Below are 27,089 nucleotides of genomic sequence, written 5' to 3'. Positions count from 1 at the left end.
ACCACCCCCACACCACCCAAACTGGGTGGTTCTCAAACTGGGTAGCCAGAGGCTCTAGGGTTCAACCAAGTGCACAGCGCAATCACTTGGGCAGCTCTAAAAACTCCCCAGCTCTGAGCCCTGCCTCCAGAGGGTGTGGATGCAGTAGTCTGATACAGGGCCTGGATGAGAATTCACCACTCTAAGGAGAGGAAGGGGGACCCCACCCCCCCCCACTTCAAGGAGAGTCCCCGCCTTTTTGTTTTATGCGCTCTAGTCCAGTCCTTTCATTTTACACATGACAAAATGAGACCCAGAAAGCAGTAATTTACCCCAGATCATCCATTCATGTATCCAGTGAGTACCGAGTGCCCAGCAGGTGCCAGGCCAGGGGTATATTTTTTATGCAATTTTATTGAAATATATTCACATAACATGTAATCCTCCAAAGTGTACAGTTATCCACAGTATCATCATATAGTTGTACATTCATCACTACAATCTCGGAACATTTTCATTACTCCAAAAAATAAAATTAAAATTGAAAAAGAACATCCAAGACATCCCATTCCCCTTCTCCCCCTCATTGTTCATTTACTTTTTTTTAAGATAGTTTTATTGAGATGTATTCTCACACCCTGCAGTCATCCACATTGTACAATCAGTTATTCACAGCACCATCATACAATCATGCATTCATCACCAGAATCAAGCTTTGAACCTTTTCCTTACTCCAAAATAAAAATAAAAGCAAAAAAGAACACCCTAAACTTTCCATCTCCTCTGTCCCACCCTATTCTTCATCTAATTTTTGTCCCCATTTTCCACACATCTGTCCATACGCTGGATAAAGGGAGTGTGAGCCACAAGGTTTTCACAATCACGCAGTCACACTGTGCAAGCTACATAGTTATACAATCGTTTTCAAGAATCAAGGTCACTGGGTTGCAGTTCGACAGCCTCAGGATTTCCATCTAGCCATTCCAACACACCAAAGACTAAAAAGTGATACCTGTATAGCGCAGAAGAATACCCTCCAGAGTGACCTCTCAACTCCAATTGAAATCTCTCAGCCACTGAAACCTTATTTTGTTTCATCTCTCTTCCCCCTTTTGGTCAAGAAGATCCTCTCAATCCCACAGTGCTGGATCCAGGCTCATCTCAGGAGTCATTTCCCTCGTTGCCAGCGGGATTTACACCCCTGGGTATCGCTTCCCACGCAGGAGGGAGGGTAGTGAGTTCACCGGCCAAGTGGGCTTGGGAGGGGGCCACATCTGAGCAACAAAGAGGCTCTCTGCGGGGGACTCCTAGGCACAATTATAAGTGGGCTTATCCTCTTCTTTGCAGCAACTAGCTTCACAAGAGAAAACCCCCAGATCGAGGACTTGGCCCACCAAATTGTCAGTCCTCAGTGTTTGTGAGAAAATCAGCAATAGCTCAGGTGGGGAAGTCCAAAATTTCCACATTTTTTCCCCAGTTCCTCAAGGAGCCCCGCAGATACACTTTTACTCTCTGTCAATATCACTCTGGGATATATCGGGATTTCACCCCGGGATGTACAAACTCACCAAATCCTACTTCCCATTCAAAGCTCCATGCACCTGTGTTGTTCAAACTGGTCGTACAAGTTAAATGATGTAGTGTGCTACAGAAAACATAGATCCAGCACCAAATAAATATCTCCTCCCTTGGTCTCACACAAAAGTTGTAGTTTTAAAACCCAGTCGGTATCGTCTTCTACCCTTTTCATGCCAGGGTTATTGCCCAAGCTGGGGCGAAAGCCCACACCTGCCTGCCTGCGCCCCGGCTCCCCTCTGGGCTGCAGCAGCCGCCTCGAACCCTCCCACGTTCTACCTTCTTTCCAGGTTCAGCACTTGGGAGCTGTGTTCCTGTTCTCACATGCAACATTCAGTGGGTCAGCTGAGCCCCTCTCTGTCCCTCCCTCCTGCCCCAGGGCCCCTGGCCCACTCCAGAGCCTTCTCCCAGTGGACCCCAGGCTGCCAGCTGCGCCACCAGATGCTGCCTGCCCCCCGGAATCCATTCCCCCTTCAGCAGCCACGTTAGTCTTTCTAAAGCTCCGCACTATTCACAACCTCCTGTCCAGCATAAACGATGGTTAAAATTTGGGCTTTGGAGTCGGGCTGCCTGATTTCAAACCTGGCTCTGCCTCTTCCTGGAGCTTATCTCTGTGCCTCGGTTTCCTCATAAAGACAGAGGAAAATTGTGATTCCACAATTTTTTTTTTAACATTCTAACATTTCTGAAGTCAGAATGCGTCTTACATTTGAAGGCATGCCGTGGCTTAATTGATTTTAGCAATATATAATATAATGATATTACAATTGTTAAGTTAAATAAGATGAAACACAGTGAGAGTTACCTTACAGGATTGTTATGAGGTTCAAATAAGTTAATATAAGAGGCTCAAGACAATGCCCAACATGTAACAGATTCTCATTAAATATTCACGATTATAATCTCTTAAAAACCTCCCGTAGCTGCTCCTCGCCTACAGAATAGAGACCTTGCCCCTTACCTTGACCTTCAAAGTTCTTCCTCAGCAGCTCCCACCTGTCTTAGCCGATCCTCAGGCCGGAGCTCCCCAAACACAGATCTACCTGGCATCTCCGCTTGAAGGCCCCCCCAGCTCCCACCCTGGCATCTCAGACTCCACAGGTGCCAAGCCCACCTTCCTTCCCGACCCCACGTCCTCCTTGTGATCTCTCCTGGGTGTGAAGGCAGGACCAGCTGGATGGCTCTCCAGGCCTGTGCCATGGACATTGTCCTCTCCTCCTCCTCTCATGCCCATCTCCACCTGTGCAGTACTTCCTGGAATCTGGCTCCCACCTGTTCCTGGAGCTCTGCACACACGCACCCCCACCTTCCCATGGTCATTCTGAATCACTTGGACTTGCCTAAACACTTTCTGCTTTTTTCTGCCTCCTTCCCTTTGCCCAGGCTTGTCCCTTCTTCTTGACTCTGACATACCTTCTCCGAGAAGCCCCTCTGAGCCCCCAAGGCAGAGTAGACTGTCCCTTCTCCAGGTACCTCTCAGCTGTGACACCTGTTAGGTTGACTGTTCTGGTTTGCTAATGCTGCCGTCATGCAAAATACCAGAAACGGATTGGCTTTTATAAAGGGGGTTTAATTGGTTACAAAGTTACAGTCTGAAGACCAGAAAGTGTCCAAGGTAAAGCATCAACAATCGGGTACCTTCACTGGAGGATGGCCATTGGTGTCTGGAAAACCTCCGTTAGCTGGGAAGGCACGTGGCTGGCGTCTGCTTGCTCCCAGGTTGCGTTTCAAAATGGCATTCTCCAAAATGTCTGCATCAGCTGCCAACAGCCATCTTCAAAATTTCTGTCTCAGCTACAGCTCTGAGGTCCTATATGACTCCAATGAACTAATCAAGGCCCATGCTGAATGGGTGGGGCCACACCTCCATGGAAACATTCAATCACAAGTCACACCCTAACCAAAGGCGTCACTCAGTTGGGTGGGTCACATCTCCATGGAAACAACCCAATCCCAGTAGCCCAGGAGACTGGATCAAAAGATCATGGCTTTTTCTCGGGGGACATAATGTTTCCAAACTGGCACCGTCGACATAGTGGTTCTTTTTTTTTTTTTTCCTTTTTTGGAGCAGTTGCAGGTTTACAGAAAACTCATGCAGAAAGTATAGAGTTCCCATATAACCCCCTTCACACACACAGCTTTCCCTATTAACATTTTGCACTTGTGGTATATTTGTTAGAATTGATGAGCCAATATTATAGGATTAACTAGGATCCATAGTTTACATCAGGGTTCACTCTTTGTTATGTACAGTTCTAGGGTTTTTTTAAATTTTATTGTAACATATAAACAACATAAAATTTCCCATTTCCACCACTTTCAAGTATAAAATCATGGTGTTATTTACATTCACAATGTTGTGCCACCATCACCACCATCCAGCACCAAAACTTTTCCATCCGTGGTAGTGGTTTGTTACACATCTTCCCTCGAGCCCTGGACTGCCCTATAAACTGTGGCTTTGTGTCTTGTTTTCTGTGCCTGGCACACGCCGGGCACCAGGGAGCATCCCTGACAGCCTCAGCCCCTTCTCTGAGCCCTTGTGATGTGCCCTCCCTGCATAAGCTCTTCCTAAGCGTATGTGGCACAGGAGCCTAGTGGAGTTGGTGGTTATTTTCTGTGCCTATAAGGTCAACCCACCAGCGTGTGGCCCACCAGGGCAAGGTGGTTTTTCTGAGCCCCTCACCAAACAAGGGAGGCTGCTGTGGGGGTGGCAGTTTTAAAAAGGTCCCCAAAATTCTTTGAAAACACCTCCCATCGAGACGTAGGCCGCGTCCCCTTGCCTTGAATCTGGGATGTGATGGGTTGGCCAATGGAATATGGCAGAAGTGACACCACACCTCCTTCTGGGTCTTGGCCTTAAGAAACTGGCAGCTTTCACTTCCTACCTCTTGGGATGATGCTCGCTCTTAGAACCAGTCGCCATGCTGCGAGGATGCCCAGGCTCCATGGAGAGTCCACACGGAGGGGTCCCAGCTGAAACCCAGCAACTACTGCCAGATACGTGAGTGATAGCTCCAGCCCCTGCTCTCAAGTCTTCACGCTCTTAATTTCTTCACCTAAGTTCCCAGACATCGTGAAAGAAAGATGGACCATCCCCACAGTGCCCTATCTGAATTCCTGACCAGAGTGTCCACCACCATCATAGTGATTATTTTATGACACTAGTTTTCGTTACTCAACAATTGATAGCCGGAACAGGGGTGCAAGGAAAGAAGCCAACAATTTAGCACTAAAGACCCCAGGATTCATGACATGGCTGGCCCTGCCACTTCCTGGCTATGTGAACTAAGAACAGCAATCACTTCACAAGCCTGAGCCTCAGTCTTCCTACCTGTGAAGTGGAGCCAATGGTAGCTAACGTGGGTGGAGGCTGTGTCAGACACCATTCCAAACATTTTACATGTTGTGTTAGTTACCTACAGCTGTGCAACAAATTATTCTGACACTTAGCGGCTTAAAATCAAAAACATTTATTACTTCACAGCTTCTGTGGATTAGAAATTTGGGGTTCTAGCTTCAGGTCTATTAGGAGGTTGTAGTTGAGATGATGGTCAGGGCTACAGAGATCTAAGGCCTGGCTGGGGCTGGGTGACCCTCTTCTCAGATGGCCCCTTACATGCCTGGCAGGTTGGTGTTGGCTGTTGGCGGGAAGCTTCAGGTCTCGCCATGTGAACCTCTTCCTAGAGGTCCTTAAATGCCCTCACAACACAGCAGCTGGCTTCCCCCAGAGAAGGTAATCCAAGAGAGCAATGATGAAGTCATGCTGTCTCTCATAACCCTGATCAGAAGTGTGTGAGACAACTGCCAAGAGATGCAAGCAACCCAAGTGTCCATCAACTGATGAATGGATAAACAAAATGTGGTATATACATACAAAGGAATGTTATGCAACTGTAAAAGGAATAAAGTCCTGATACATGTGACAACACGGATGAACCTTGAGGACATTATGCTGAGTGAAATAAGCCAGGCACAAAAGGACAAATATTGTGTGATCTCACTGATATGAACTAATTATAATTAGCAAACTCATTGACTTAGAATCTCGAATATAGGTTCCCAGGATTACACTGAGGGTAGACAATGGGGAGCTAGAATTTCTATCACATTTGATATGTGATGGACATAAAGTGTTATACATTGTATGATTCCATTTATATAAAATATAAATGAATCTATAAAGGCATAAATAGATCAGTGGTTATGGAAGAATGAGGAAGGATAAAGAGATTGAGCAGTGACTGCTGAGGGGTATGGGAGTTTTCTATTTGAAGTAATGAGAATGTTCTAAAATTGACCTTGGTGATGAATGCACAACTCTGTGAATATACTAAAAGCCACTGATTGTACACTTTGCATGGATTGTATGGTATGTGAATATATCTCAATAAAACTGCTTTAAAAAAAGTGTGTGAGAGGAAACTTTCAAAGGGTGTGAATACCAGGAGGAGAGGGTCATTGGCAGCCATTTTGGAATCTAAGCACTGCACACGTAGGCACATTTCATTCTCCAATAACCCCATCAGGCAGACATTCCTAGTCGACTCATCTTGAAGGTAGGAAACACAGGCATGGAAACATGACATAGGCTCCAGAGCTGAGGTCTGAGCTTTCATGCTAAGGCCCCTCTGTTTCACACGAGACTCAAGGAAGATGGCGGAGATGATGCTTCCATTTGCAAAAGTAAAACACCAGACAAACTCAAGGAGGCAGATTGAAGATGTTAAAAACTAGTGAGGTCAATGCAAATTGGGACAGGATGGGTCCGGAGAGATGGATATGGGGAGATTTTATCCAAGGGTCAGAGAAGAGCCAACCAAGGGGACCAAGGGGTTCCAAAATGGGATGGGGAAGGGTTCATCACAAGGAAGATGATTATGTGGAAACTCACATCCCCATCACCACTGCAAAGAAGTGCCTGATTTCAAAAATATCCTTTGCATCAGTCTACCCAGATGACTCTGTCTCATCCATTTGTACAACAAAGATGACTGAGCAATTATCACATGAGCCAGGCCCAGGTGAGGTGAAGTCCTTGCCTTCTTGGAGCTTAGAGTCCAGCAGAGGAGACAGACATGTTGCTGGAAAATTCTATCAGAGCGATGAGTGCAATGATGGGGAAGAATGGGAGCCTTGGGGAGGAGAAGAAAAGACCTGACCGGTTAGAGAAGGTTCTGGCACTTAGCAAGGTCAGACAGGAGTAAGGCAGATTGGGACAGGGGTGGGCATAGAGGGAAAGACTCTTCCAAACAGAGCAAACCACCTTGCACAGGCTCAGAGGGCAGAGAGCCAGGCCATGGAGGTGCTTTTCCCTATTGAGAAGTTGGGGTGGGTGCGGTGGAACCAGGAGAGCCCAGAGATCTCTGGGATTGGACCAGAAAAGGAGAAGCTAAGGAGGCACTAAATTCGTTTGGGATAGGAGCAGAAACTCTTCTGCATGGGATGGGTCTCCACCCGTGCCCCTCCTCACCATCCACCCAAGGCCAATGGCAGATGTATGTGTGTGTGTGCACGCGCGTGTGTGCGTGAAACTTGGTGCCCTCTCTGCTTTTCCTCTTGGTTCTCTGCCCTGCAGGGGAAGACTTGGCCCTGATGCCAGGAGCGTTCCCATCCTTCTTAGACACAGAGCCTGCAGAGCAGGGCAGAGGTCAGGGAAAGGCTGATGGAGGGGGACGATGCCAGCCCTGGGCCTCCAGACTTAAGTGTTATCCGGGATGCCCCATCCTAGCCTGGAGGAGGTGCTCCCTGAGGGTGGTGAAGATTCTCAGGCTGTGACCCACCCTCCTTTATGGGCAAAGGCGGCGAGAGAAGCTTAACCCCAAGAGTAAAAAATATATGGGGGGGGGGGGTTAAAGAGGCCTCTAATTCCCAGGGTTTTATGCAAGCCAAAGATAAAAGTGGGGTTGAGCCTCTGCCCCTGGTGTCCTGCTGGAGCACAGTGGAGTGTACAGGTCAGGAGTCCAATCTACCATGCCCTCCATCTGCAGCCTCCTCTCCATCCCTTAGCCAAGGCCTAGGCAGGGCCAGCCTCTACCTCCCTCCATGGTCCCTGCTTCCCTCTCAACTGTCCCCAGCCTCTCACTGCATTGGGCTGATTTTGTCCCCAGTGGCTTCATGTAAAGCTCAAGCTCCTTCCTGGGCTCTGCAGAGCCCTGTAGAATGAAGGTCCACCAGGGTAGGGTTGGGTCTGCTGGTCCACCTGGGTCTCCGGAACCTGACATGGAGAGGACGCTCAGTGAAAGTCTGCAGGAACGAAGAACTGATGCCTAGTCTGGCCTCTGACAACCCCTCTGGCTGCCTCTGACGCCATATCTCCCCATGTGCCCCCATGCATTCATTTGTCCATTTATGCATTTTTTGTTCATTCAACTCCCATACATGAGGACTTCTAGTGCACCCAGATCTGTGGGGACACTGGGCATTCAGAAGAAAATAAGATTTTATATGCTCCTGGAGAAGCTCCTGGGGCTATTCTGTGTCCCATCAGGAACATGGACATCAGTTGTTCCATCCCTTCAGCCTGGAAAGCCCTACAGCATCTGACTTGCCCTTCCAGGCTCAGCTGACATCCTACCTCTTTCATGAAGTCTTGCTCTCTCTCTCTTTTTTTAGTTTTTATCTTGGTAATAGAAATACAACATAAATTTCTCATTTTAAGCACTTTCAAGCATACAATTGGATAGCATTAACTAAATTCACAATATTATGCTACCATCACTGACATCCCTTTCCAAATCTTTTCCGTCACCCCAAACAGAAAGTCCATACCCATTAAGCATTAACTCCCCATTCTCCTTCCCACCACCCCTGATAACCTGGAATCTACTCTCTGTCTCTATGGATGTGTATATTCTAGTTATTTCATATAATCATATAAATAAAATAACACAATATCTATTCTTTTGTATTTGGCTTTTTTCACTCAACATATCTTCAAGGTTTTTCATGAAGTCATCATAGCTTTGTCCAGTCCAGTAAGAACATTTGCTTATTCCCAAATCCCTTTCAATTGATTCTTCCTCATATGAGGGCTAATGCAGTCATTCATTCATTCATTCACTGACTCATTCATGCAATAGATCATGCACTGAGAACCTCTGCTTCTGACAGTGCACACATTGGGGACTAATTTGTGAGAAAACTGCAGGGTAAGGAAGCTGAATTCAAGACTCTTGCATTAACCTACAACTCATAAAAGAATCGAAAGCTGTCTCAGATTAGCTGCAGCCCCTGGATCCTGGCAGAAGCAAATGAGATTTTTCGGAGTAAAACATCTCAAATTTAGGCCTTTCAATTCCTATCAATTAAGTTCAATAAAATATGATTTCATGATCAAAGGTTATTAGACACACAAGGAAACAATCCACCAAGAGAAGATTTAGACCTGTAAGGATATAAAAAAATTGGAATAATCAGGCCCAGAATAATAATAATAAAAAAACACTGAATAAAACATTTAAAGAGAATATGGAATGAAAAAATGAGAAGGCAACAAAGGACTAAAAAAAAAAAAAAAAGATGACCAGGAAGATTTGAGAAAAGAACCAAAAAAATATTTTATAAATGAAAAATGTAATAGTTGAAGTTAAAAACTCTTAAATATGACATAGAAAGCATGAATTATAAAAGAAAAACTAAGTTAAGACTCCATGAAAATGAAAAGCTTTTGCTTTTGTGTTCTCGTTTGCTAATGCTGCCAGAATGCCAAACGCCAGAAATGGGTTGACTTTTATAAAGGGTGTTTATCTGGTTACACAGTTACAGTCTTAAGGTCATAAAGTGTCCATCAACAAAGGGTATCTTCATTGGAGAAAGGCCATTGGCATCCGGAAAACCTCTGACAGCTGGGAAGGCACGTGGCTGGCGTCTGCTTGCTCCTAGGTTGCATTTCAAAATGGCGTTCTCCAAAATGTCAGCATCACCTTTCAATGGCCATCTTCAAAATGTCTGTCTCAGCTCCAGCTTGCTCTGCACTCCTTCTGTAGGAGCTTATACAGTGCTCAGTAACAAGTAACAAGTAACAAGGCCCACGCTGACTGGGCAGGGCCATGCCTCCATGGAAATTATCCAGAGTTATCACCTACAGTTGGGTGGATCACATCTCCATGGACACTGAACCAGTAGGTTCCAACCTAATCAACACTAATACATCTGCCTCCACAAGAATGCAATAAAGAATATGGCTTTTTCTGGGGGACATAATATATACAAACCAGCACACACTGTTAAGTAAATGAAAGGCAGAGCTACAGACTGGAAGAAAATATTTACAAAATATATACCCAAGAAAGGACTTGTAACTAGAATATAGAAAGAGTGCCTACAACTCAAGAAGGAAAACAGCCCAGTGGGGAGAAGTGGGTACAAGATTTGAAAAGATACTTCTCCAAAAAAGATATCTGGATGATAAATAAGCACATGAAAAGGTGCCCTCATTATTAATCACTAGGTGAATTCTAATTAAAACCACAAGATACCACTACTCAACCTACTAGAAGGGATAAAATAAAAAAGACTGATATGCCAAGTGTAGGTGAAGATGGAGCGTAATTGGAACTCTCATATGTCCCGACCCGCGGGACGTTCAACGGAAGGCTCCGAGTCCTGTGAGGGAGGAATGGTATGGGACAAGAGACACGAGGAATGACAGCAAGACAAGTTTCTGATCAAGCTGCAAATCTTTATTGAAGAGGCAGAGCATATATACTCTAGGAGAGAGGGGGAGTGGCTAGCAAGGGCAGGTGGCGGTCTAGGATTGGTGGCTGCTGTTGCTAGGGCGGATGGCAGATGTAAGGCTAGCACAGGATTGGTAGCTACTGTTGCTGGGGTAGAAGGCAGATTGTAAAGCTAGCACTCTAGGCGCCAATCTTAGGCGCGAACGGCTATCACTTCCGTAAAGAAGGCTGAGGGCAACTTAAGCTGTTATTGCATCAGCCCCAGCGGCCATGTTGCATATCTCCGGCATCGCTGAGGGTGGATTTTATACATGCTACCTTAATCGTCCCCAACACTCTTACACTGCTTTTAAGGCTATAAAATGGTACAACTACTTTGGAAAATGGTTTGGTAGTTTCTGAACAATTTAAACATATGACCATCTGACATATGACTCAGCCATTCCACTTGTAGGTATTTACTTAAGATAAATGAAAACATGAGTCCACACAAAGACTATGCAAGGGCCATCATAGATAGCAGCTTTGTTCGTAATGGCCCAAACCTGGAAACAACCCAAATATTTATCAACAAATGAATGGATAAAAAATGGTGGTACATCCATTCAATGGAATACTACTCAGCCCTAAAAAGGAATGAACTACTGATACACACATCATGGATAAATCTCAAAACAATTATACTGAGTGAAAGAAGCTAGACAATAAAGAGTACATACAGTATGATTCCATTTAGTTAAAATGCTAAGAAATGCAAATTAGTCTATAGTGACAGGAGGCAGATCAGTGGTTGCCAAGGGAAGGAGGGATGGGAGGAATTAGAAAGGGGCACCAGGAAACTTTTGGGGATGATGATTATGTGCATTATCTTGATTATGGTGATGGTTTCATGGGTGTATACATTTGTCAAAACTTATCAGATTGCATACTTTAAATACCAGTAGTTTATTGAATGTCAATTATACCTCAATAAAGCTATAAAAACCTGCCAATGGATAAAAATAACCCAAATGTCTAGCAACAAGAAATTGGAATACTATTCTGCAATAAAAATAAACTACTAATATGACACCATGATGAATTTCAAAAGCATTAGTTGAAGGAAAGAAGCCAGACACAAAAGATAGACATGATTCCATTTTATAAAATGTCAAGGACAAGCAAAAGTGATCCACAGATTCTAGAAATCAGAAGACTAGTTAATTCTGGGGGATAGGATTGACTGAAAATGGGTACAAGGGAACTTTGTTGTATGACAGAAATATTCTGGATCTTTATCTGTGTAACCTGGGTACATAAATTGGCTGAAATTCATTGAACTGTACAGTTAAATCTGTGCTTATTACTAATGTCATATCTCAACAAAGCACTACTAGAATAAAACTTATAATACCATTTATATGAATATAACACAACAGCAATTACAAAAACCCTCAGTGAGTAGATTAAACAGCACATCAGACATAATTGAAGAGAGGATCAATGAACCGGAGGACAGATCTGAAGAGATTCTATGGATTGCTCAGCCAAGACACAGGAATGGAAAAGAGACACGAAGGACCGAATGAAAAGGTATAAAGTCCTTCTAATCAGACTCCCCAAAGTATCCAGACTCGGGGAGCTGGTCTGGCATGGAGAGGATAGAGAGAATGGAAGAAAAGGAATATTCAAAGAGACACTGACTGGGAATTTTCCAAAACTGATGAAATATGTGAATTCACAGACAGAGGAAATACAACTCACTGAGTGGAATAAACAGGAATCCATGCCTTGGCACATTGCAGTAAAACTACAAAACACCAAAAGACAATGATCTCTTAAAAGCAGGGAGAAAAGACAAAGCATCTCAAGGGAGGGACGATTAGACTGAGAAGATTCCTTCATGGCCAACATGCACTGAACCTATTACGTGCCTCTACTTCTAGGTTCCCAGAGTGCTTTGCTGAGCAAGCCAGCCCCAGCCCCAGCCCCAGCCCCAGCCCCAGCCCCAGCCTGTCTGGGGTGGCGGATGTGAGGGAAGTGATTACAATGGGATGAGCTGGCCTGCTTGGCGGGCAAGAGAATTGTCTAGAAAACAATACACGTAGCACTGCATTATGAAGATTTTCCTACTGACCCTGGAATATCCCATGTGTTTGCCAAGATGGGGAAGGCTTTTCTCTGCGAGAGACCAGGGTCAGCAGCGGCTGTGTTGGCACATGCTTCCTCAAATAGCTGCCTCTCCCGAGACTGGTGGCTTCCTCCCAGGGATCCCTGAGGACAAGGGACAGGGCCTGCTCCTCCTCAGAGCCTCCTGCAGGGTCCTGGACTGTGTCCCTGTGGCTAAAAGTCAGGTGGTAACATGCAGGGCCCTGCGGGGGGCAAAGGATGCCTTGGGGTGGGGGTGGGGCCAAGGACTCACCCTGGCAGGAGGCCAGGAAGTGTCAGCCATGGGGGGTGCTGACCTAAGCTGGGTGGGGCTCAGAAATTCTCAGAAATTCTGCCCCCTCCCTGGCCCTGTTTCCACCCCACAGGCCTCCACCACATTCCACCCCAGGGGACAGCACAAAAGGTGTTCTCCTGGGCAGCGCATGGGACAGAAGTCCAGCTGCAAAAGGACAACTGCTTCTCTCTTAGACCCCGGCTAGGCTGGGGGCTGACTTTCTGCAAAAAAACCACCTTTCTGCCCTGGCACCTTCCAAAGCACCCTGTGCTGCCAGGCCTTCCTCGGTAAAGAATTCTGGGAAGTTCTCTCCCCTACTAGAGGCCAGGGGCTCTGTCCGCTTTGGCCTTGTATTCCCAGCGCCGGGACTGCAGGTACACATCTCAGGTGCTTATTTAAGAGGGGTGAGGGTCGGGGCTGGGGCTGAGAGACACGAGGGATTTATAAATGGGGAGAGAGTCGGGGGGCAGGACTCGGAGACGCGAGGTTCCGGCTGGGGTGTGAATGTTTCTTTGCAGAAGGCAGGCGAGCCATGGGCGCCCGGGGAGAGGAGGTTTCTCAAGGTGTGTGGGCCCCTCGGGCCTGGAAGAGAGGGGCCCGCTGGCCGCCCTCCCGGCCCCCATTCTGTGCCCCCAGGGAGTTGCGGACGCGGCCCGAGCCAGCCCCGGGCCGGCCGCCAGGTCCCCGCCCTCCGCGGCCTCCCGCCCCGCCCAGCCGCCCGCCCTTCTGGAGGTTTCGTTCCGGCATCCGGAGCAGCTCCGCAACCGCTGCTTCCGCCTCCGCCAGGTGAGGGTCCTGCGCCGGGGGCGGGGTCTCCGCCAGGTGAGGATCCTGCGCCAAGTGAGGATCCTGCGCCAGGTGAGGGGCCTCCGCCAGGTGAGGGTCCTGCGCCAGGGGCGGGGTCTCCGCCAGGTGAGGATCCTGCGCCAGGTGAGGATCCTGCGCCAGGTGAGGATCCTGCGCCAGGTGAGGGACCTCCACCAGGTGAGGATCCTGCGCCAGGTGTGGCGCCTCCGCCAGGTGAGGGTCCAGGTGGAAGGTGTGCGCCCGGGGCGGGGGCTGCCGGCCCTGCCCGACGCCCCTCCCCGGGTCCTTCCCCTCCCCGTCCCGCGCTCTCCCCGTCTTGCTTCGCAGCCCCAGGGACAACCCAGACCCCGGCTGTCCTCTCTCGCGGCTTTACTTCCGTGCGTCCGATTCCTCGCCCGCCTTGCTGCTGCCGTCCCCGCCCGGCCTCGGGTCCTCTGCTTTCTCCTCGCTTAAGTAAAGTGGGGGGAGGGAGGGTTCAGGTGCGTGGCAGGGAAGGGCGTCTGTGTGGGAGGCCAATACCCTGGGCCTAGAGCTTTATTTATCAAAGCTTGGAGGAGCAGCCTTGCAGCCAGTTACACCGAGTGACTCAGGGGTGCGGGCAGGGCTCAGGTAGGTGTGGAGGGGACTGTGCACCTGGCAGCTGAGGGTGGCTCTGTAGGCAGCACTGAGCCTAGCGCAGGCCTTAGCTCAGCAGCCCATCACAAACGGCCATTCGATTCTAAATGTCTGGTGTGGAAGAGGCAATGTACCTGGGCACCTGGGGCGGCAGGGCAGCGTGCCTGCATACCTCAGGTAGGTGTGGACACTCTACCTTGATGCGTGTGTCATATGGTGGACCTCATAGACCTTGGTGTCTCAGATGTGTGGGGCAGTGTATCTAGATATGTTCAGCATGTGGAAACAGTGAACTGCCGTGACAGAAGACTTGGTGTTTCATGGTGACATACTGAAATGTCTCGGATTTCAGGGGCCAGTGTATCTGCGTGTCTCCAGCATGCCTGGTAATATATCTATCTGTATGCCTCGGTGTGTGTGCAGCAGTGTGAGGTGTGGTGTGATTCGCATATCTGGGTATGCCTGGTAGACCAAATTGTCTCCTATGAGGAGGGGAGGGGTCTCAGGTGTGTATGAGTGAGTTGTGCACTGGCATCCGGGTAGCTCAGTTGTAAAATGGCAGTGTATCTGGATGTCCTTGGTGTCCAGGGGTAGAGGGCCACAGTATCCCAGCAGTGAGGTAAGCAACACACCTAGAGTCTGGAGTAGGAGCGGGCAGTGGACTAAAATCTCAGGTGTGAGAAGGACAGGTTTCTCAGGTGGTGAGGGCAGGTAGAGTACCTCAAGGTTTCAGGTGTGGGGAGCCTTCTCCCTGGGGTGTGTGTGAGAGAGGCAGGTTCCTGGCTATCTCCGCGTCCCTCCCTCTGTACCCAAGTGGTTGGGACAGCTGGGGATAGAGCTGGACTACAGCTCTGGGGTCTGGGAGCTTTAGGCGCCCCCTGCGCTGAGTGTCTGAAGGAAGTGCCCTCAGCTTCACGGGTTCCCTCTCCAGACATGCTCCCCGAGGTGGGCTCCCCGTGGCTGCTGCGGCTGCTGCGGGACATCCAGCTGGCCCAGTTCTACCGACCCATCCTGGAGGAGCTTAATGTCACTCGGCCAGAGCACTTTGACTTTGTAAGGCCTGAGGACCTGGATGGCATTGGCATGGGCCGGCCCGGTAAGGGACCCCTGCCCCAAGGCTCCGGTGTCCCTCTCCCAGCCCATCAGCCCCCCCAGCCCCAGCCCCCAGCCCTCTGATTCTGGCCTCCCCCAGCCCAGCGCAGACTGATGGAAGCTCTGAAAAGGCACCGTTCAGGCTTCAAGTCTAAGAACTGGGTCTACAAGGTATGCATTCGGGGGATTCGGAGGCTCTGAGGGATGGCCGAGGCCAGGGGATGGGGTGGGCTGAGTGGCAGAGAGGCCCATGAAGACCATGCACCCTGATCCCCCCACCCACCCCTTTTTCAGATCCTTGGGGGTTTTGCCCCTGAACAGAAGGAGGCCACGCCACCCCCAGACAGCCTTCCGTACCCCCCTGAGCCGGAGGGGGGACTCAAGTGTCTGATCCCAGAGGGTGCTGTGCGCAGAGGAGAGCTGCTGGGCTCCGGATGCTTTGGGGTGGTGCACCGCGGGCTGTGGACACTGCCCAACGGGCAGAGTGTGAGTGTCCCGGGACCCCCACTTTATCCCAGGTATCTGGGCCAGCTGACCCCTGTTCTGTTTGCCCTCTCTGCTCTGGCACAGCTGTTCCTGAGGGTGCCTGGGCATCTGCAGCTTCCTCACACCCCCAGGTCCCAGTGGCCGTCAAGTCCCTCCGAGTGGGTCCCGAAGGCCCCGTGGGCACAGAGCTGGGGGACTTCCTGCGAGAGGTGTCGGTCATGATGAGCTTGGAGCACCCACACGTGCTGCGTCTGCACGGCCTCGTCCTGGGCCAGCCGCTGCAGATGGTGAGCAGAAGGGGACCCCGGCTCCCTGGACGGCCCCGGGGGCGGGGACGGGAAGCCGGTTCACGCGGCGCTGTGTCCCGCAGGTGACGGAGCTGGCGCCGCTGGGCTCCCTGCACGCGCGCCTCACGGCGCCCGCCCCTGCGCCGCCGCTGCCCGTGGCCCTGCTCTGCCTCTTCCTGCGGCAGCTGGCGGGCGCCATGGCGTACCTGGGGGCCCGCGGGCTGGTGCACCGGGACCTCGCCACGCGCAACCTGCTGCTAGTGGCGCCGCGCACCATCAAGGTGGCGGACTTCGGGCTGGTGCGGCCGCTGCGCGGCGCCCGGGGGCGCTACGTCATGGGCGGGCCCCGACCCATTCCCTACGCCTGGTGAGGGGCACGCCCCGCAGTGGGGGGCGGGTCGGGAGGGCCGTGGCTAGGGGCGGGGTTGGATGGGAGGTACTGGGACCGAGGGGCGCGCCAGGGAGGGATTGGGGAAGAGGGCTTCTGGGACCATGAGAGCGCTGAGGGGGGTGGGGGGCTTATGGAGGGTGGGAGCTCCGAGGGGCTCCTCTTGGGCCCCCTTCAGCCCCACTTCCGCAGGTGTGCCCCAGAGAGCCTGCGTCACGGAGCCTTCTCTTCCGCCTCGGACGTGTGGATGTTTGGGGTGACGCTGTGGGAGATGTTCTCCGGGGGCGAGGAGCCCTGGGCCGGCGTCCCCCCGTACCTCATTCTGCAGCGGCTGGAGAAGGACCGAGCCCGGCTGCCTAGACCCGCGCTCTGCTCTAGGGCCCTCTACGCCCTCGCTTTGCGCTGCTGGGCCCCCCACCCTGCTGACCGGCCTGGCTTTCCTTACCTGGAGGGGCTGCTCCGAGAGGTGGGGATCCCCCACCTCCCCAAATACGCCACAGACTCTTCTGAACTCTGTTCTCTTCCCAGATTTTCAAACACGAGTCTAAGTGAGCTCTGGGAAGCTGTTCTGAACAAAAGAGATTCAGAGCCTGCCTACAGGGAGCTCAGGGCCCTGGGGGGACAGCAGTTTGCGGCTACACGGATGCAGGCTGAAGGGCTGGGTCTGTCTGGGCCAGAGAAATGGGGGGTGGAGGAGAGAACAGGTTGAGGTGGGCCTTGCAGCGTGGGAGGGGGAAATCCAAGTAATGAGGCAGCAGAGATGTGGGCAGAAGCTGTTCATGGAGGGATGTGTAAGGCATGTTAATAACAATAGCTCGCACATGTCACACTTGATCAGTGGAAGATGTGGCTGTAAGGGCCTCACGTGTATCTGCATGTGTGGTCACTCATTTAGACCCGATGAGGTAATGATTAGCATCTCCACTTTAGCGATGGGGCAGTTGAGGCACTGGCAGTTTAAGTGACTCTCCTCTGGTCACACAGAGTTAGGAGTTGGGATTTGAAACAAACTGACTACGGGGTCATTTCCTAAGTCACTATACTCCACTCTTAAAGGGGTTTTTAGACTTTATTCTGAGGGTACCTGGAAGCCGTAGAAGGCTTTTGAGCAGAGGAGTTACTAGCCAACTTTGTGGGTTATATCACTCTGGCTTGGTGCAAGAATGGACCAGAATGATATGGAAGATGGCTGTGAATTCAAAGTGGGGTGAGGAGGTCTGCAACAGGGCCAAGGCAGTGGGGCTGGAGAGAAGTGGAAAGGGCCCGGAGGTGCTTGGGGGGACTTGGGCGAGGAGTAAGGCAGTGTCCAGGATGATTCTCTCTTTGGTCCCCCTAGGAAGGGACAGGGAGTCCCTTTGTTGCTCTGTGACTCCTGGGCTGGGTCCAGCTCAGCATGGGATCCAAGCCTACCCCCTCACTGGATTAAACTGGGGACAGAGATAGTCCCACCGCAGGCCTGGCACTGAGGACACACTTGGCGTGGGTTTGGTTGGTTTGTGCACAGAGAGGAGTGTCCTCTCCTCCCCGCTCCCCTGCCGATACTCTTCTGGTCCAGGCCACAAGCCCAGTCAGCCTTCCTTCCTGTCTCCGTAGGCCTGGCCTCCTGAGGGACGCTGTGTGAGGGATGTCACAGAGCCAGGAGCCCTGAGGATGGAGCCCGGGGACCCCATCACCATCATTGATGGGAGGTGACAGCCCCATGCCTTCTGAACACTACCCTCACACTTGGATATACCAGCTCCCCTCCCCACCTCCCTCACTCCGGGTCCCCTCTCTGCTTCTCCGAGGCTGCTTGAGCCCTGATCCTCTGTCTATTCTCCTCGCCTTGCCTCTGGGCCCCGTGAGCCCCAACACGGCCCTGGCCTCCCTCCTGGAGCCACCGCTGGCCCACAGAGCCCTTTTGTGTGAGTGAGGCAGACACAGCCCCGTGGCACACTGCCCCCCTCGTTCCCATCCCCTTCACGAGCTCCTCCTCCCACAGCCCTGACTCCACAACCTGGAAGGGCCAGAACGGCCGCACGTTCAAAGTGGGCAGCTTCCCAGCCTTGGCAGTGACGCTGGTAGACTCGGGGGGCTCAGCGGCCACCCACCCAGTCCACAGAGACTTCCCTGCCCGGGAGGAGCAACACCAGGGAAGCCCAGATGGGTGAGGACCTGAAAGGGAGGGGGCAGCCCCGGGCCAGGGAAATCAAGTCCAGAAAGTTCTCTGGAAGGGAAGCTTGGGGAGGGGACCAGATCGAAGCTGGAAGTGGGGCTGGACTTGCCACCCAGCTAGAGTTTCTGCCCTGAGTCTCAAAACTCAAAACTCTGGAGCCCCAGAGTTTCTTTGGGAGAGGAGGCTGCTGACATGTGGGGTGGAGAATGAACCGGATCACACTCCTACAGGGACAGAGCAAAGACAAAGCTTCAGGGTCATTCTCCAGCACAGGGCCAGAGAAGGACTGAGCCCCTACAGAGGATGAAAGGTGGGCACGCTGGTGAGCCGAAGAGATCAAGAGCATCCCTCCAGTTCTGCCCCCTGCCCAGAATCTGTGCCTTTGCATATGTGATTTCCTTCCCCCAAATTCTGCCTGTTGACCTCTCAGCTACCTTTAAGGTCTTAAGAGGTATGAAGTTCCCCTGCTTCCCTACCAAAGAGAGTCTCCCTGCTCTGCCCCCCCCCCCCCCCAAGCTCTCAGTTCTTTGGGCCCTCCTCTGTGTTTGCAGAGCCATCCAGCTCAGCACAGAGAGGGAGCGTGGGAGGAAGGCCGGGCCTCGCCTCGGGGCTCCGTCTCAAGCTGCTCCTTTCTTGACTTTGCAGGCATTTCCAAGAGCTTGGAATCTGTTCTGTCCCTGGGCCCCCGGCTCACAGGGGGTGGTTCAAGCCCCCCTGAAGTTCGACATGCCAAAGCTGTGTCCCAGGGACCCCCAACCTTGCCACCCCGCCCACCCTTTGCCTCCAGCTCTTCCTCTCAGCCCGGCCAGCTCCCCAGGGAGCAGCCACCTTGGCTCAAAAGAGAAGCCACACACAGTCACCCCATGGGAGCGCCTGGAGTCAGCAAAGCCACTGTCTCCCCAGGAGACCTCCTACCCGACCCGGATTGGCAGAGGAAGATTCTAAAGGTGAGGGCTTCTTGAAATGGCCTGGTGTCCAGAAGGGGCTACAGGCTGGGGCAGGGGCCTGATGAGGCTTTGTGTCCCGCAGGTGGAGCTAAGTGTGCACGGAGTCACCTACCAGGAGTGCCAGGCAGCACTAAGAGCCACTGGGGGAGAGGTGGTTTCTGCCGTCCGGAACCTCAAGGTAGAGCCAGTCCCTTCTCTCGGGCTCCTCCCCCTCCTGCCCCTGCCCTTGGGCGGCCAGTTCAGCCTGCCCTCCCTCCTGTCGCCACAGGTAGATCAGCTCTTCCACCTGAGCAGCCGCTCCCGAGCTGACTGCCGGCGCATCCTGGAGCATTACCAGTGGGACCTCTCAGCTGCCAGCCGCTACGTCCTGGCCCGGCCCTGAGCTCAGCACCCTTGGACGTGGGCACCAGTGTGGAAAGCCTGGACCCCTCATGGCCTGGCATGTGGGGCCAAGCAGAAGCAGAACAAGAACCTGGCAGGGGCAGTCTTTCCCACCTTGCTGCTGACAGCGACGGGGAGCCCAGGGTTGGGCCCTGAGCAGTGTCTCCTCTGCACCCTGCCCCTTGGCCACTGAGGGCTCAGGTTCCCTTGGCTGGGCCATAGCAGGGTCTAGTCCACTCTGCCCTCCACGTGCCCAAACGAGGAGGACGAGGAGGGAGGGGAGCAGGATACCCAGAGGAAGCTTCTACTTGCCACAGAGTGGTGGCCATACCAGACCACGGGAACAGCCATCTTGCACTGCCATCGGCCACCACCCTGGACTCTATGGGAGCAGCCGTCTTGGGTGATGAAAGTAGCCATATTGACTTGGGCCATGGCTTGTCCAGGGCCATCGTGGGTGACGAAAGCTGCTCTCTTGGACTTAAGGACAATTGATCCTGGTAACATGGATGGTGGGAAGGGCCAGCCCCAGCCCAGCTGCCATATTTCCCTGTGTTTCTTCCCATTCCGACTCTTTCTTCTACCCTTCCCCCGCCCCATTACATACACCCTCCAATGTCCAAAAAGTTACAAAGTTTATCTGAATATAACATACAAAGGTGCAGCCTCCTTCCTAGGGCAGGGGAAGAAAGGGGTGGTTAAATAAGGCACAGGAAGCTGCAGCAAGCACCAGCTGTGGGCAGGGCCCAAGGGGGAGAGGAAGTTGGCACTGGGGCTCAATCCCTACAGCTGTTGGCGGAGAGATGGGGATCCCTTCAAAGTGCCACAGAGTGAGGTTAAACTAATTGGCCGAGTCGCTGTGGGGAAGGAGTGGCCATGTCTGCCGTTCTTTGGAGCTGTGAACCCTTTGCCACTCTGGCCCTGACATAAAACCCCAAAGTCCTGGGTTCCAAAGGCCAGTCTGGAGCAGAGATCTGGCAGGGGGATGGGAGGGGGTGGGCAGGGACAGTTTGAAAGCCATATGCCTGGGTGCCGGGAGAGTGGAGGGAGGGAGCGGAGGGGAGGGTTCTCATACACTCGCTTCTGTGGGGGCCACAGGTGAAGGAGGCCAGGCAGGTAATGTAGGAATGGGGCACCGCGACCGCCAGCCTCTCGGGCACCCTGTCTGTCCCCTGCTGAGTACCCGGAGGAGAGGGGCAGCCTTTGAGGAGGGGCCAGGCCGGGGCAGGCAACCATCTTGAATTCTGGCTGAGGTGACGGTCTCTTCCCCCTGAGGTGGCTTCTAACTCGTGACGGCAGAGGACCCAGCGTCTCCTGGCTTCTCGAAGAACATGTAGTCCTGAGGGGAGGGCACTGTCAGCGGGAGGTCCAGCTGGGAATCCTAAAGCAGCCGTCCCCTCTGCCAGCAGGAGGCCAGGAGGAGCTCAAAGCTGCAGGTGAGCGCCAAGGAGTAGTAGGAGAAGGGGGCAGGGGCGGCCAACTCACGATGAGGAAGGTGGCTCCCAGCAGCACGGCCTTCATCCTCACGTCCAGGTCCAGCGGGAACTGCAGGCCAAAGTCGTCGGCATCCGTGAGGGCCTCTCGGAGCAGGCCCCCCCACTGCTTGCTGATGCGGCCCACGCTGCGGGACTCGTCCCGCGTCTTCACCTGTGGAGGAGGGAAGGGCCACCGGCTGTGAGGACATCACCCGCGTCCCCTGCCCCCCATCTTCCTCCCACAACCACTGGATATGAACTGTGCAAGGACGCCCTTTTAAGGGGACACCGGTCACACTGCGCTCCTCAGAGACTTGTGTATTTGTTAGGACAACTCTCTGGAACGTGGCAGGGAATCTCTTAAAAAAGGGGCACTTTTTTTTAGCGCATCAAAAAGCACTATTTAGGTTAGTGGCAGCCCTAATAGAAAAGTGCAGACAAATTCACAGGCCCCCCAACACACTCCCCGTTCCCTTAGCCACCCGTCAGGGCTCGGGAGCCTTGAACTTATCCAAACCTCCCTGCACTAGGGCAGTTGCCATGGAGTGAAGGAAAGCTGCCGATGCTGGGAATCAAGAGACCTAGCTTTGGCTACACCACAGCCTCAGTCTCCTCGGAAAAATGGGGGTTGAAGAATATATGCCTCACGAGATTGCTGCAAGGTAAAGGATGTTTGAACCCCCAAAGCACTCAACAAACATCAGGCAGGGACATCTGTCAGACCCTACCAGGGACTAAAAAACTGGACAGGGGAGGCCTGTCTCAATTATCAGTCCTCGGGGGTATCCAAGGATGGGCAGAAGGCCCCCCATGCCGGGATGGCAACCAGAACTGCCCCCCCCAACCAGGGGTGCATGAACCTCAACTTTAGACCTGAGGCAGAGTGGCCAGGGGAAAATATATTTATGCGAAGCCCCTCTCAGGCACTAGACATACGTTATCTCAGTGAACCCTCCCAACAGTCCTGGGTTTCCATGTGACCACTGGGGAAACCAAGGCACCCCAGGTCACACTGCGAGTATGCGGCAAAAATCGGGCTTCAGACTCGAGTGGTTTGTCCTCCATAGGCCGCACATGACGTGACTGCACGTCAGTGGTGGGAGAAGGGAAAGTGTGATACAGTCTAATCCCATTTGTGTATGGCTGATGGCTAGGTTTGCTTTGGTTACCAAGGTCCCTGCTACCCGTGGTTGGTGGACAAATCAGCCTGGTTGAGAGGGTGAGGTGGCTGCTGAAGTCTTGGCTGCACTCCACCAGCCAACCAGGCACTGGAGGGCTGTATCTGCCCAAAGGGGTGCCTTTTCCCTCATCTGCAAAGTAGGGGAGGCTCCTGTTAGCACTGCATGCAAGCCTCATCTCAAGGAGATGGGATCTGAGCCCATCTAAAGGGGGAGAGGGGAGGGCAGCCATATGTGGTGTCTGAGGACCATGGCATCCAACAGTCTCTCTGAGCCCAGCAGCAACAGGCCCTGCCAAGGTGGTCGTAATTCACGACTCGCTGGTCCTTATCTTAGGCTCATCCTCCAGGGACCAGAACTAGAGTCCTTCTAGGTCCTTCCTATCTCACCCCACTGTCCTACAATTCTGGGGCACTCCAGAGCTGAAAGAAGTCACTTACAGGGTACCTGCATGGTCACCACGGCATCTCGGCCCTCTCAGGGACTCACTCGAGATGTGGCCCCAGGGAGGCGGAAAGGGAGCCAGGGAAGCATGAAGCCAAAGAAGGGGTGGGAAGTGTGTGCCACTGCATCAGCGAGACCCGAAGTCCCCTTGGGAGGAGGAGCATGGGGTCTGGCAGAGCCTATCCCAGCCAGCCCCACAGTCCCAAGGGTGCAGCCCGAAATATGGGCCATTCATAATTACATCAAAGGGAGGCAGGTCCTATGGGAACCCCACAGTCTATACATTCCCATCCAGGGATCACCCAGTTATCTCTTTCCCAACCAGTTTCCAACACAGAACTTCCTCCGGCTACCAAGGTGACTCAGTTTTTAAAAGTAACGTTAGGCAGCACAGCTCATCAGAAGCTTTGGAGTGGCTGCTGGATTATACCTGTTGTTTCTTTCTTATCTGCAGAGGTAATTACTCCTTAAAGAACTCAAGGGTCAGTGAGTGCCTTTTCCTTCTAGAAACCAAGGTGCTTCCAGGGCCTCACCCTCACCACTTGGGGTCTTCAGGCTCCAAGTTGGTGAAAGCAACGCATGGTGAGAAGGGTGACACCTGGGTTCCAGGTAGGAAGGACCAGTTGGCCTTGTAGGTTGGCAGGGCAAGCCACAGGATGTTCACAAGTCTAGTTAGGGCTCATTCCAGGGCCTGAGCTCACCAAGCCACACACAGCAGCCACCTGGCCCAGCCCATGGCAATGTCATCACCCTTCACCCCAAATCCAGACTGGCCTTAGATTTTTCCTCAACGTAGAGCTGGTTCCTCAACAACCGGCACTGATCCTTAAGACAGAACCCTCCTTGCCATGCCTTTCTAAAACAAGGAAGCCATGCTACATCAGGATGGAGAAAAACTGGAAATGCAGAAGGAGTCACAATGGATTTGGATGGATAGGTTCAGGGTCTCGACCTCAGTGTTGGCCATCCAGCCTCATGAGGTTCCCAGGTATCTCCCCTTATTCCTGATACCTCAAAGCTGATGTCTGTGCCACAGCCACAGGTCCAGTAGGGTCCCACCACCCGCAGGACCGTCTGGCGATTAGCGTCCTGGATGGAGAACTTGGGGAGGAAGGGATGCCAGGTCTGTAGCACGTGGCCAATGGTGCTGCCAGGTGGAGCCTGTACTTCCATCTGTGGTGGGAGGCAGACAGGGTCACTGCCCAGCGAGGGCACCCGGGCCCAAGTTCTCACTGGCTCCCACTCTAGCTCCTGTCCACGTGGCCCTCCTGTCCACTAGAGCCTCCCATCCTTGCTTGTCACGCCTCATCCCTGGTCCTGCCCGTGCCCACCGGAGCCACGCCTTCTCCCTGGTTCTGCCCCATCACGCGCCCCCCATCCCCGCCCACCTCTTGCAGGCCCCAGGGGCAGCAGCTGCAGCCACAGTGCAGCGGGCGGAGCAGGTGCAGCACCTCGCGGTTCCAGGGGTCCACCAGGCGGATGCGCAGCGGCCGGCGGGTGCCGCAGCACAGGCGGGCGCAGACGTTGCTCTCCTCGGCCGCCTGGCCCAGGGGCTGCCCGGCCCCCGAGCGCAGTTCATACCGGTTACAGGACTCCCAGCGGAGGAACGCTGCCGGGGTGGGGGTGACATCCTGAGGCTCAGGCGCCGGGAGCCTACCAACCCTGTCCCCGTCACGACCCAACCGACTCCTCCCGCCACTCACCTTCCACTAGCTCAACCTTCTGGTGAATCAAGATCTGGTCAATCTAGGAAGAGTAAGGGCGGCGCCGACGTCAGCTGGCCGGCCTGGAACGCGCGGGTCCCCGCGCCGTCATCCCTCCCTCCCTCCACTCACCTGCACCAGGAAATCGAGGCCAGAAGGTACCCCCGGCAGTGGCAAGAAGGGGGCAGCAGACCCCGCGGCCCCGGGGCCGGGCGAGGGGTAGACGGCGAAGCCGGGCGCGGGGGCGGGCACCTGGGCGGGCACCGGCGCCTGCCTGGGTCCGGGATGCAGCGCCGGCTCCAGGTACCCGGAGGCCACCGGGTAGGGAGGTGGGGGCGAAGGGACGTAACCTTGAGGGGGCAAGTAGCCTGTGGGGCAGGGGTCGATATTAAAAAGGGACCTGCAGTCTCACCCCCGCGCCACGAGACCGGGAGGAAAATGGGGTGGGAAGAGGCCGCGAAAGATGGGGCGTGGGAGCAGGGCGGCGGCTCCCCGGGAGGAAGGGAGGGGCCCCGTGCAGCCAGTCGGAGCACATTCCCGGAGGATGTGTTCGCCACCCGGCTCCCAAGTCCGTGGTGGGATAACGGAGACCCCCTCCCCCCGGCCTTGAACCCACTCACCTGCCATGGGAAAGGGGCGGGGGTCCGCGGGTTGCCGTCCCGGCAGCTTAGTTCTGGAGCTCGGGGACAGTCAGACAGACACACGGACAGACACAAAGACGGGGAGGCAAAGGCGGAGAAGCAGCTGCGCCCGGCGCCAGCCCGGGGGCTCGTGGGCGGAGCGCCTCTGACTCCGGGAGAAACCGAAAGTGTCAGTGGGCAGGGACAGGCACCTGAGACTCTGGATTCCCCCAGGGGCCCCAGAACCGCCCCCTCCCTTTGTCCTCCCATTCTCCGCGGGGGCGGCCGGCGGCGGGCGACAGGACGGACGGACCCGCGACCAGACCCACGGCCGGACCTCGAGCGAGGGCTCCCTGCCCCCTCCGTGCTCCCACGCTCACCTGAAGCCCCCAGACTCGCCGGGGTGCAACGCACACTGTGTGGCTCCCAGGAGCTCTTGGGGGCGGGCCCAGGGTTTGACTCCGCCCTCGGCCCGTCTAGGTCCCGCCCCTCCCGGCCTGGCCGGCGCGCCTGCGCAGAGAGGATGCCGGCTCTCCTCTCGCGGGGCCGCGGACCCGGGACCCCGAGCGCCTCAGCGTGGCTGTCGTCTCCGCCCCTTCCGCTCCGGCTGCGGAGGCCCAGAGAGGAAGGGCGCCTGGGGAGGGGACCCCCGGGGGGACCCCGCCCAGCGATGGCCGCCACGGCCGCGGGCCCCGAGCGCTCGGCGCCCCCTGGAGGGCAGCGCGGGCCGCCTGGCCGCGCCGGACCGCGGGCTCCTCCTCCCGAGGGCCCTCCGGCTCTCGCTGACGCAGCGGAACACGCGTCCCACTCCTTCTTTGGCTCCGCGTTCCCCTGGCTCCCTTTCCGCCTCCCTGGGGCCATACCTCGAGTGCGTCCGTGCGGAGGCCGGGATGCCGCCGTGACCCACGCAGATAGCCTGCTGATGACTTCTTCAGGCGCCCCCAGCCACGCGGGGGTCAGGCCGCCGAACAGTGTCACAGTCCTGAGCGTGCGCGTGACACAGTGAGGCTCAGGGGGCAGAGGAGGGAGCGCGGTCAGGGAAGGCTCCCCCGGGGGGACTCGCTTCGGCGGGGCCCTGAGTCGCCCGCAGGTGTGAGGACGTCCTGGCCCTAGGAGCCTCCCGCGCGAGTGGCAGGAGATGAGTTTAGAGACGGAGGCCGGCCTGCGCGCAGAGGGGGCCTGGCGGGACTCGGACTCGATCCCAGGGCAGCAGGCTTTTAAGACCGAGGAAGAAGGTCAAGTTTGTGTTTTAGGAGGACCATTCAAACTGCAACGTGGAGAGCAGAGCGCCCAGGCTGGGATGTTGGCATTAGTTCTGGGGCGGAGGCAATCGTTGTGGCAGTGGACACAGAAGCGGCAGATTTTGGAGATATTCTTGGTTGGTGGGTAAGAAGTGGAGGTGCGGAGGGGTCCAGGATGACCCCGGGTGCCTGCCACGAGGATGAGCATGTCCCTGTGTCCATGTTCCTCTGGGCTGGCCCTGGCCCCTCACCCATCACACAGCTGCAGTCATGTTGGCTCCAAGCCCAAATGTCTGCCCTTTCCCCTGGTGTTCCTTAGTGCCTCCGACTCCCTGTGCCAGCCTCCACCAAAGCACATAAACATGCAGAAATTCAGTTACTCAACCAAGTTTATTGAGCACCTCCTATATGCCAGATAGCATTTGAGGTTATATGAAAGTAAAGCAGTAAACAAAATGGATAAAAATTCCTCGTCTCCTAGGGCTTACATTCTAGAAGAGAATGCAATAAATAAATATAATAAATAAATATAATTCATTGGGAGTCAGATAGTGAGTAGTGCTATGAAGAAAAACAGAGCAGACTAAGAAGGACAGGAAGTGGTGGGCAGGGGGTT

The 27,089-nt window shown here is 53.9% G+C and overlaps 3 protein-coding genes across 11 annotated transcripts; 2 read left to right on the top strand and 1 right to left on the bottom strand.

Annotated features, from left to right (window-relative positions):
* The first annotated feature begins 4,478 nt into the window (after window positions 1–4,478).
* Window positions 4,479–14,008, top strand: LOC119514610 (basic proline-rich protein-like). The gene is made up of 4 exons (XM_037810439.1): window positions 4,479–4,558; window positions 12,158–12,242; window positions 12,849–13,028; window positions 13,173–14,008. Exons 1-4 carry the CDS (start codon window positions 4,479–4,481, stop codon window positions 13,989–13,991), a joined length of 1,164 nt encoding a protein of 387 aa, XP_037666367.1. The 3' UTR covers window positions 13,992–14,008.
* TNK1 (tyrosine kinase non receptor 1) lies at window positions 13,414–20,462 on the top strand. 6 transcript variants are annotated; one of them, XM_037809482.1, is made up of 13 exons: window positions 13,414–13,512; window positions 15,008–15,172; window positions 15,269–15,339; window positions 15,463–15,654; window positions 15,786–15,941; window positions 16,025–16,308; window positions 16,522–16,795; window positions 17,923–18,017; window positions 18,311–18,475; window positions 18,715–18,806; window positions 19,130–19,431; window positions 19,514–19,609; window positions 19,700–20,462. In XM_037809482.1, the coding sequence occupies exons 2-13, from the start codon at window positions 15,010–15,012 to the stop codon at window positions 19,811–19,813; spliced, it is 2,004 nt and encodes a 667-aa protein (XP_037665410.1). In that variant the 5' UTR covers window positions 13,414–13,512; window positions 15,008–15,009; the 3' UTR covers window positions 19,814–20,462. The 6 variants fall into 6 exon arrangements, with proteins under 6 accessions (XP_037665410.1, XP_037665409.1, XP_037665408.1 ...); XM_037809481.1 differs by lacking the exon at window positions 13,414–13,512 and adding an exon at window positions 13,515–13,638; XM_037809480.1 differs by lacking the exon at window positions 13,414–13,512 and adding an exon at window positions 13,546–13,674 and having other exon boundaries at window positions 18,715–18,794.
* PLSCR3 (phospholipid scramblase 3) lies at window positions 20,431–26,674 on the bottom strand. 4 transcript variants are annotated; one of them, XM_037809486.1, is made up of 8 exons: window positions 25,613–25,733; window positions 25,233–25,398; window positions 24,745–24,980; window positions 24,613–24,655; window positions 24,298–24,518; window positions 23,921–24,082; window positions 21,298–21,459; window positions 20,431–21,151 (listed from the first exon to the last, which is right to left on the bottom strand). In XM_037809486.1, the coding sequence occupies exons 2-8, from the start codon at window positions 25,237–25,239 to the stop codon at window positions 21,095–21,097; spliced, it is 888 nt and encodes a 295-aa protein (XP_037665414.1). In that variant the 5' UTR covers window positions 25,240–25,398; window positions 25,613–25,733; the 3' UTR covers window positions 20,431–21,094. The 4 variants fall into 4 exon arrangements, with proteins under 4 accessions (XP_037665414.1, XP_037665416.1, XP_037665415.1 ...); XM_037809488.1 differs by having other exon boundaries at window positions 24,361–24,518; XM_037809487.1 differs by lacking the exon at window positions 25,613–25,733 and having other exon boundaries at window positions 25,233–25,590.
* Window positions 26,675–27,089: the final 415 nt, after the last annotated feature.

Source organism: Choloepus didactylus, chromosome 18 (assembly GCF_015220235.1).
Source record: "Choloepus didactylus isolate mChoDid1 chromosome 18, mChoDid1.pri, whole genome shotgun sequence".
In the NCBI taxonomy this organism is placed as follows: domain Eukaryota; kingdom Metazoa; phylum Chordata; class Mammalia; order Pilosa; family Megalonychidae; genus Choloepus; species Choloepus didactylus.
This window is presented reverse-complemented; position numbering and strand designations above follow the sequence as displayed.

Bases quoted from the DNA above. Each gene is read 5' to 3' on its own strand.
- LOC119514610 (XM_037810439.1), top strand. From the start codon at position 4,479: ATGCTGCGAGGATGCCCAGGCTCCATGGAGAGTCCACACGGAGGGGTC. The intron at 4,559-12,157 runs GTGAGTGATAGC...CTCTACTTCTAG, and splicing joins CAGCAACTACTGCCAGATAC to GTTCCCAGAGTGCTTTGCTG. The intron at 12,243-12,848 runs GTGAGGGAAGTG...CTTCTCTCTTAG, and splicing joins GCCTGTCTGGGGTGGCGGAT to ACCCCGGCTAGGCTGGGGGC.
- TNK1 (XM_037809479.1), top strand. From the start codon at position 14,184: ATGTCTGGTGTGGAAGAGGCAATGTACCTGGGCACCTGGGGCGGCAGG. The intron at 16,309-16,521 runs GTGAGGGGCACG...CCACTTCCGCAG, and splicing joins CGACCCATTCCCTACGCCTG to GTGTGCCCCAGAGAGCCTGC. The intron at 19,610-19,699 runs GTAGAGCCAGTC...CTGTCGCCACAG, and splicing joins CTGCCGTCCGGAACCTCAAG to GTAGATCAGCTCTTCCACCT.
- PLSCR3 (XM_037809485.1), bottom strand. From the start codon at position 26,093: ATGGCCCCAGGGAGGCGGAAAGGGAGCCAGGGGAACGCGGAGCCAAAG. The intron at 25,403-25,612 runs GTGAGCGTGGGA...TTTCTCCCGGAG, and splicing joins GGCGAGTCTGGGGGCTTCAG to TCAGAGGCGCTCCGCCCACG. The intron at 24,981-25,232 runs GTGAGTGGGTTC...CCTGCCCCACAG, and splicing joins CCGCCCCTTTCCCATGGCAG to GCTACTTGCCCCCTCAAGGT.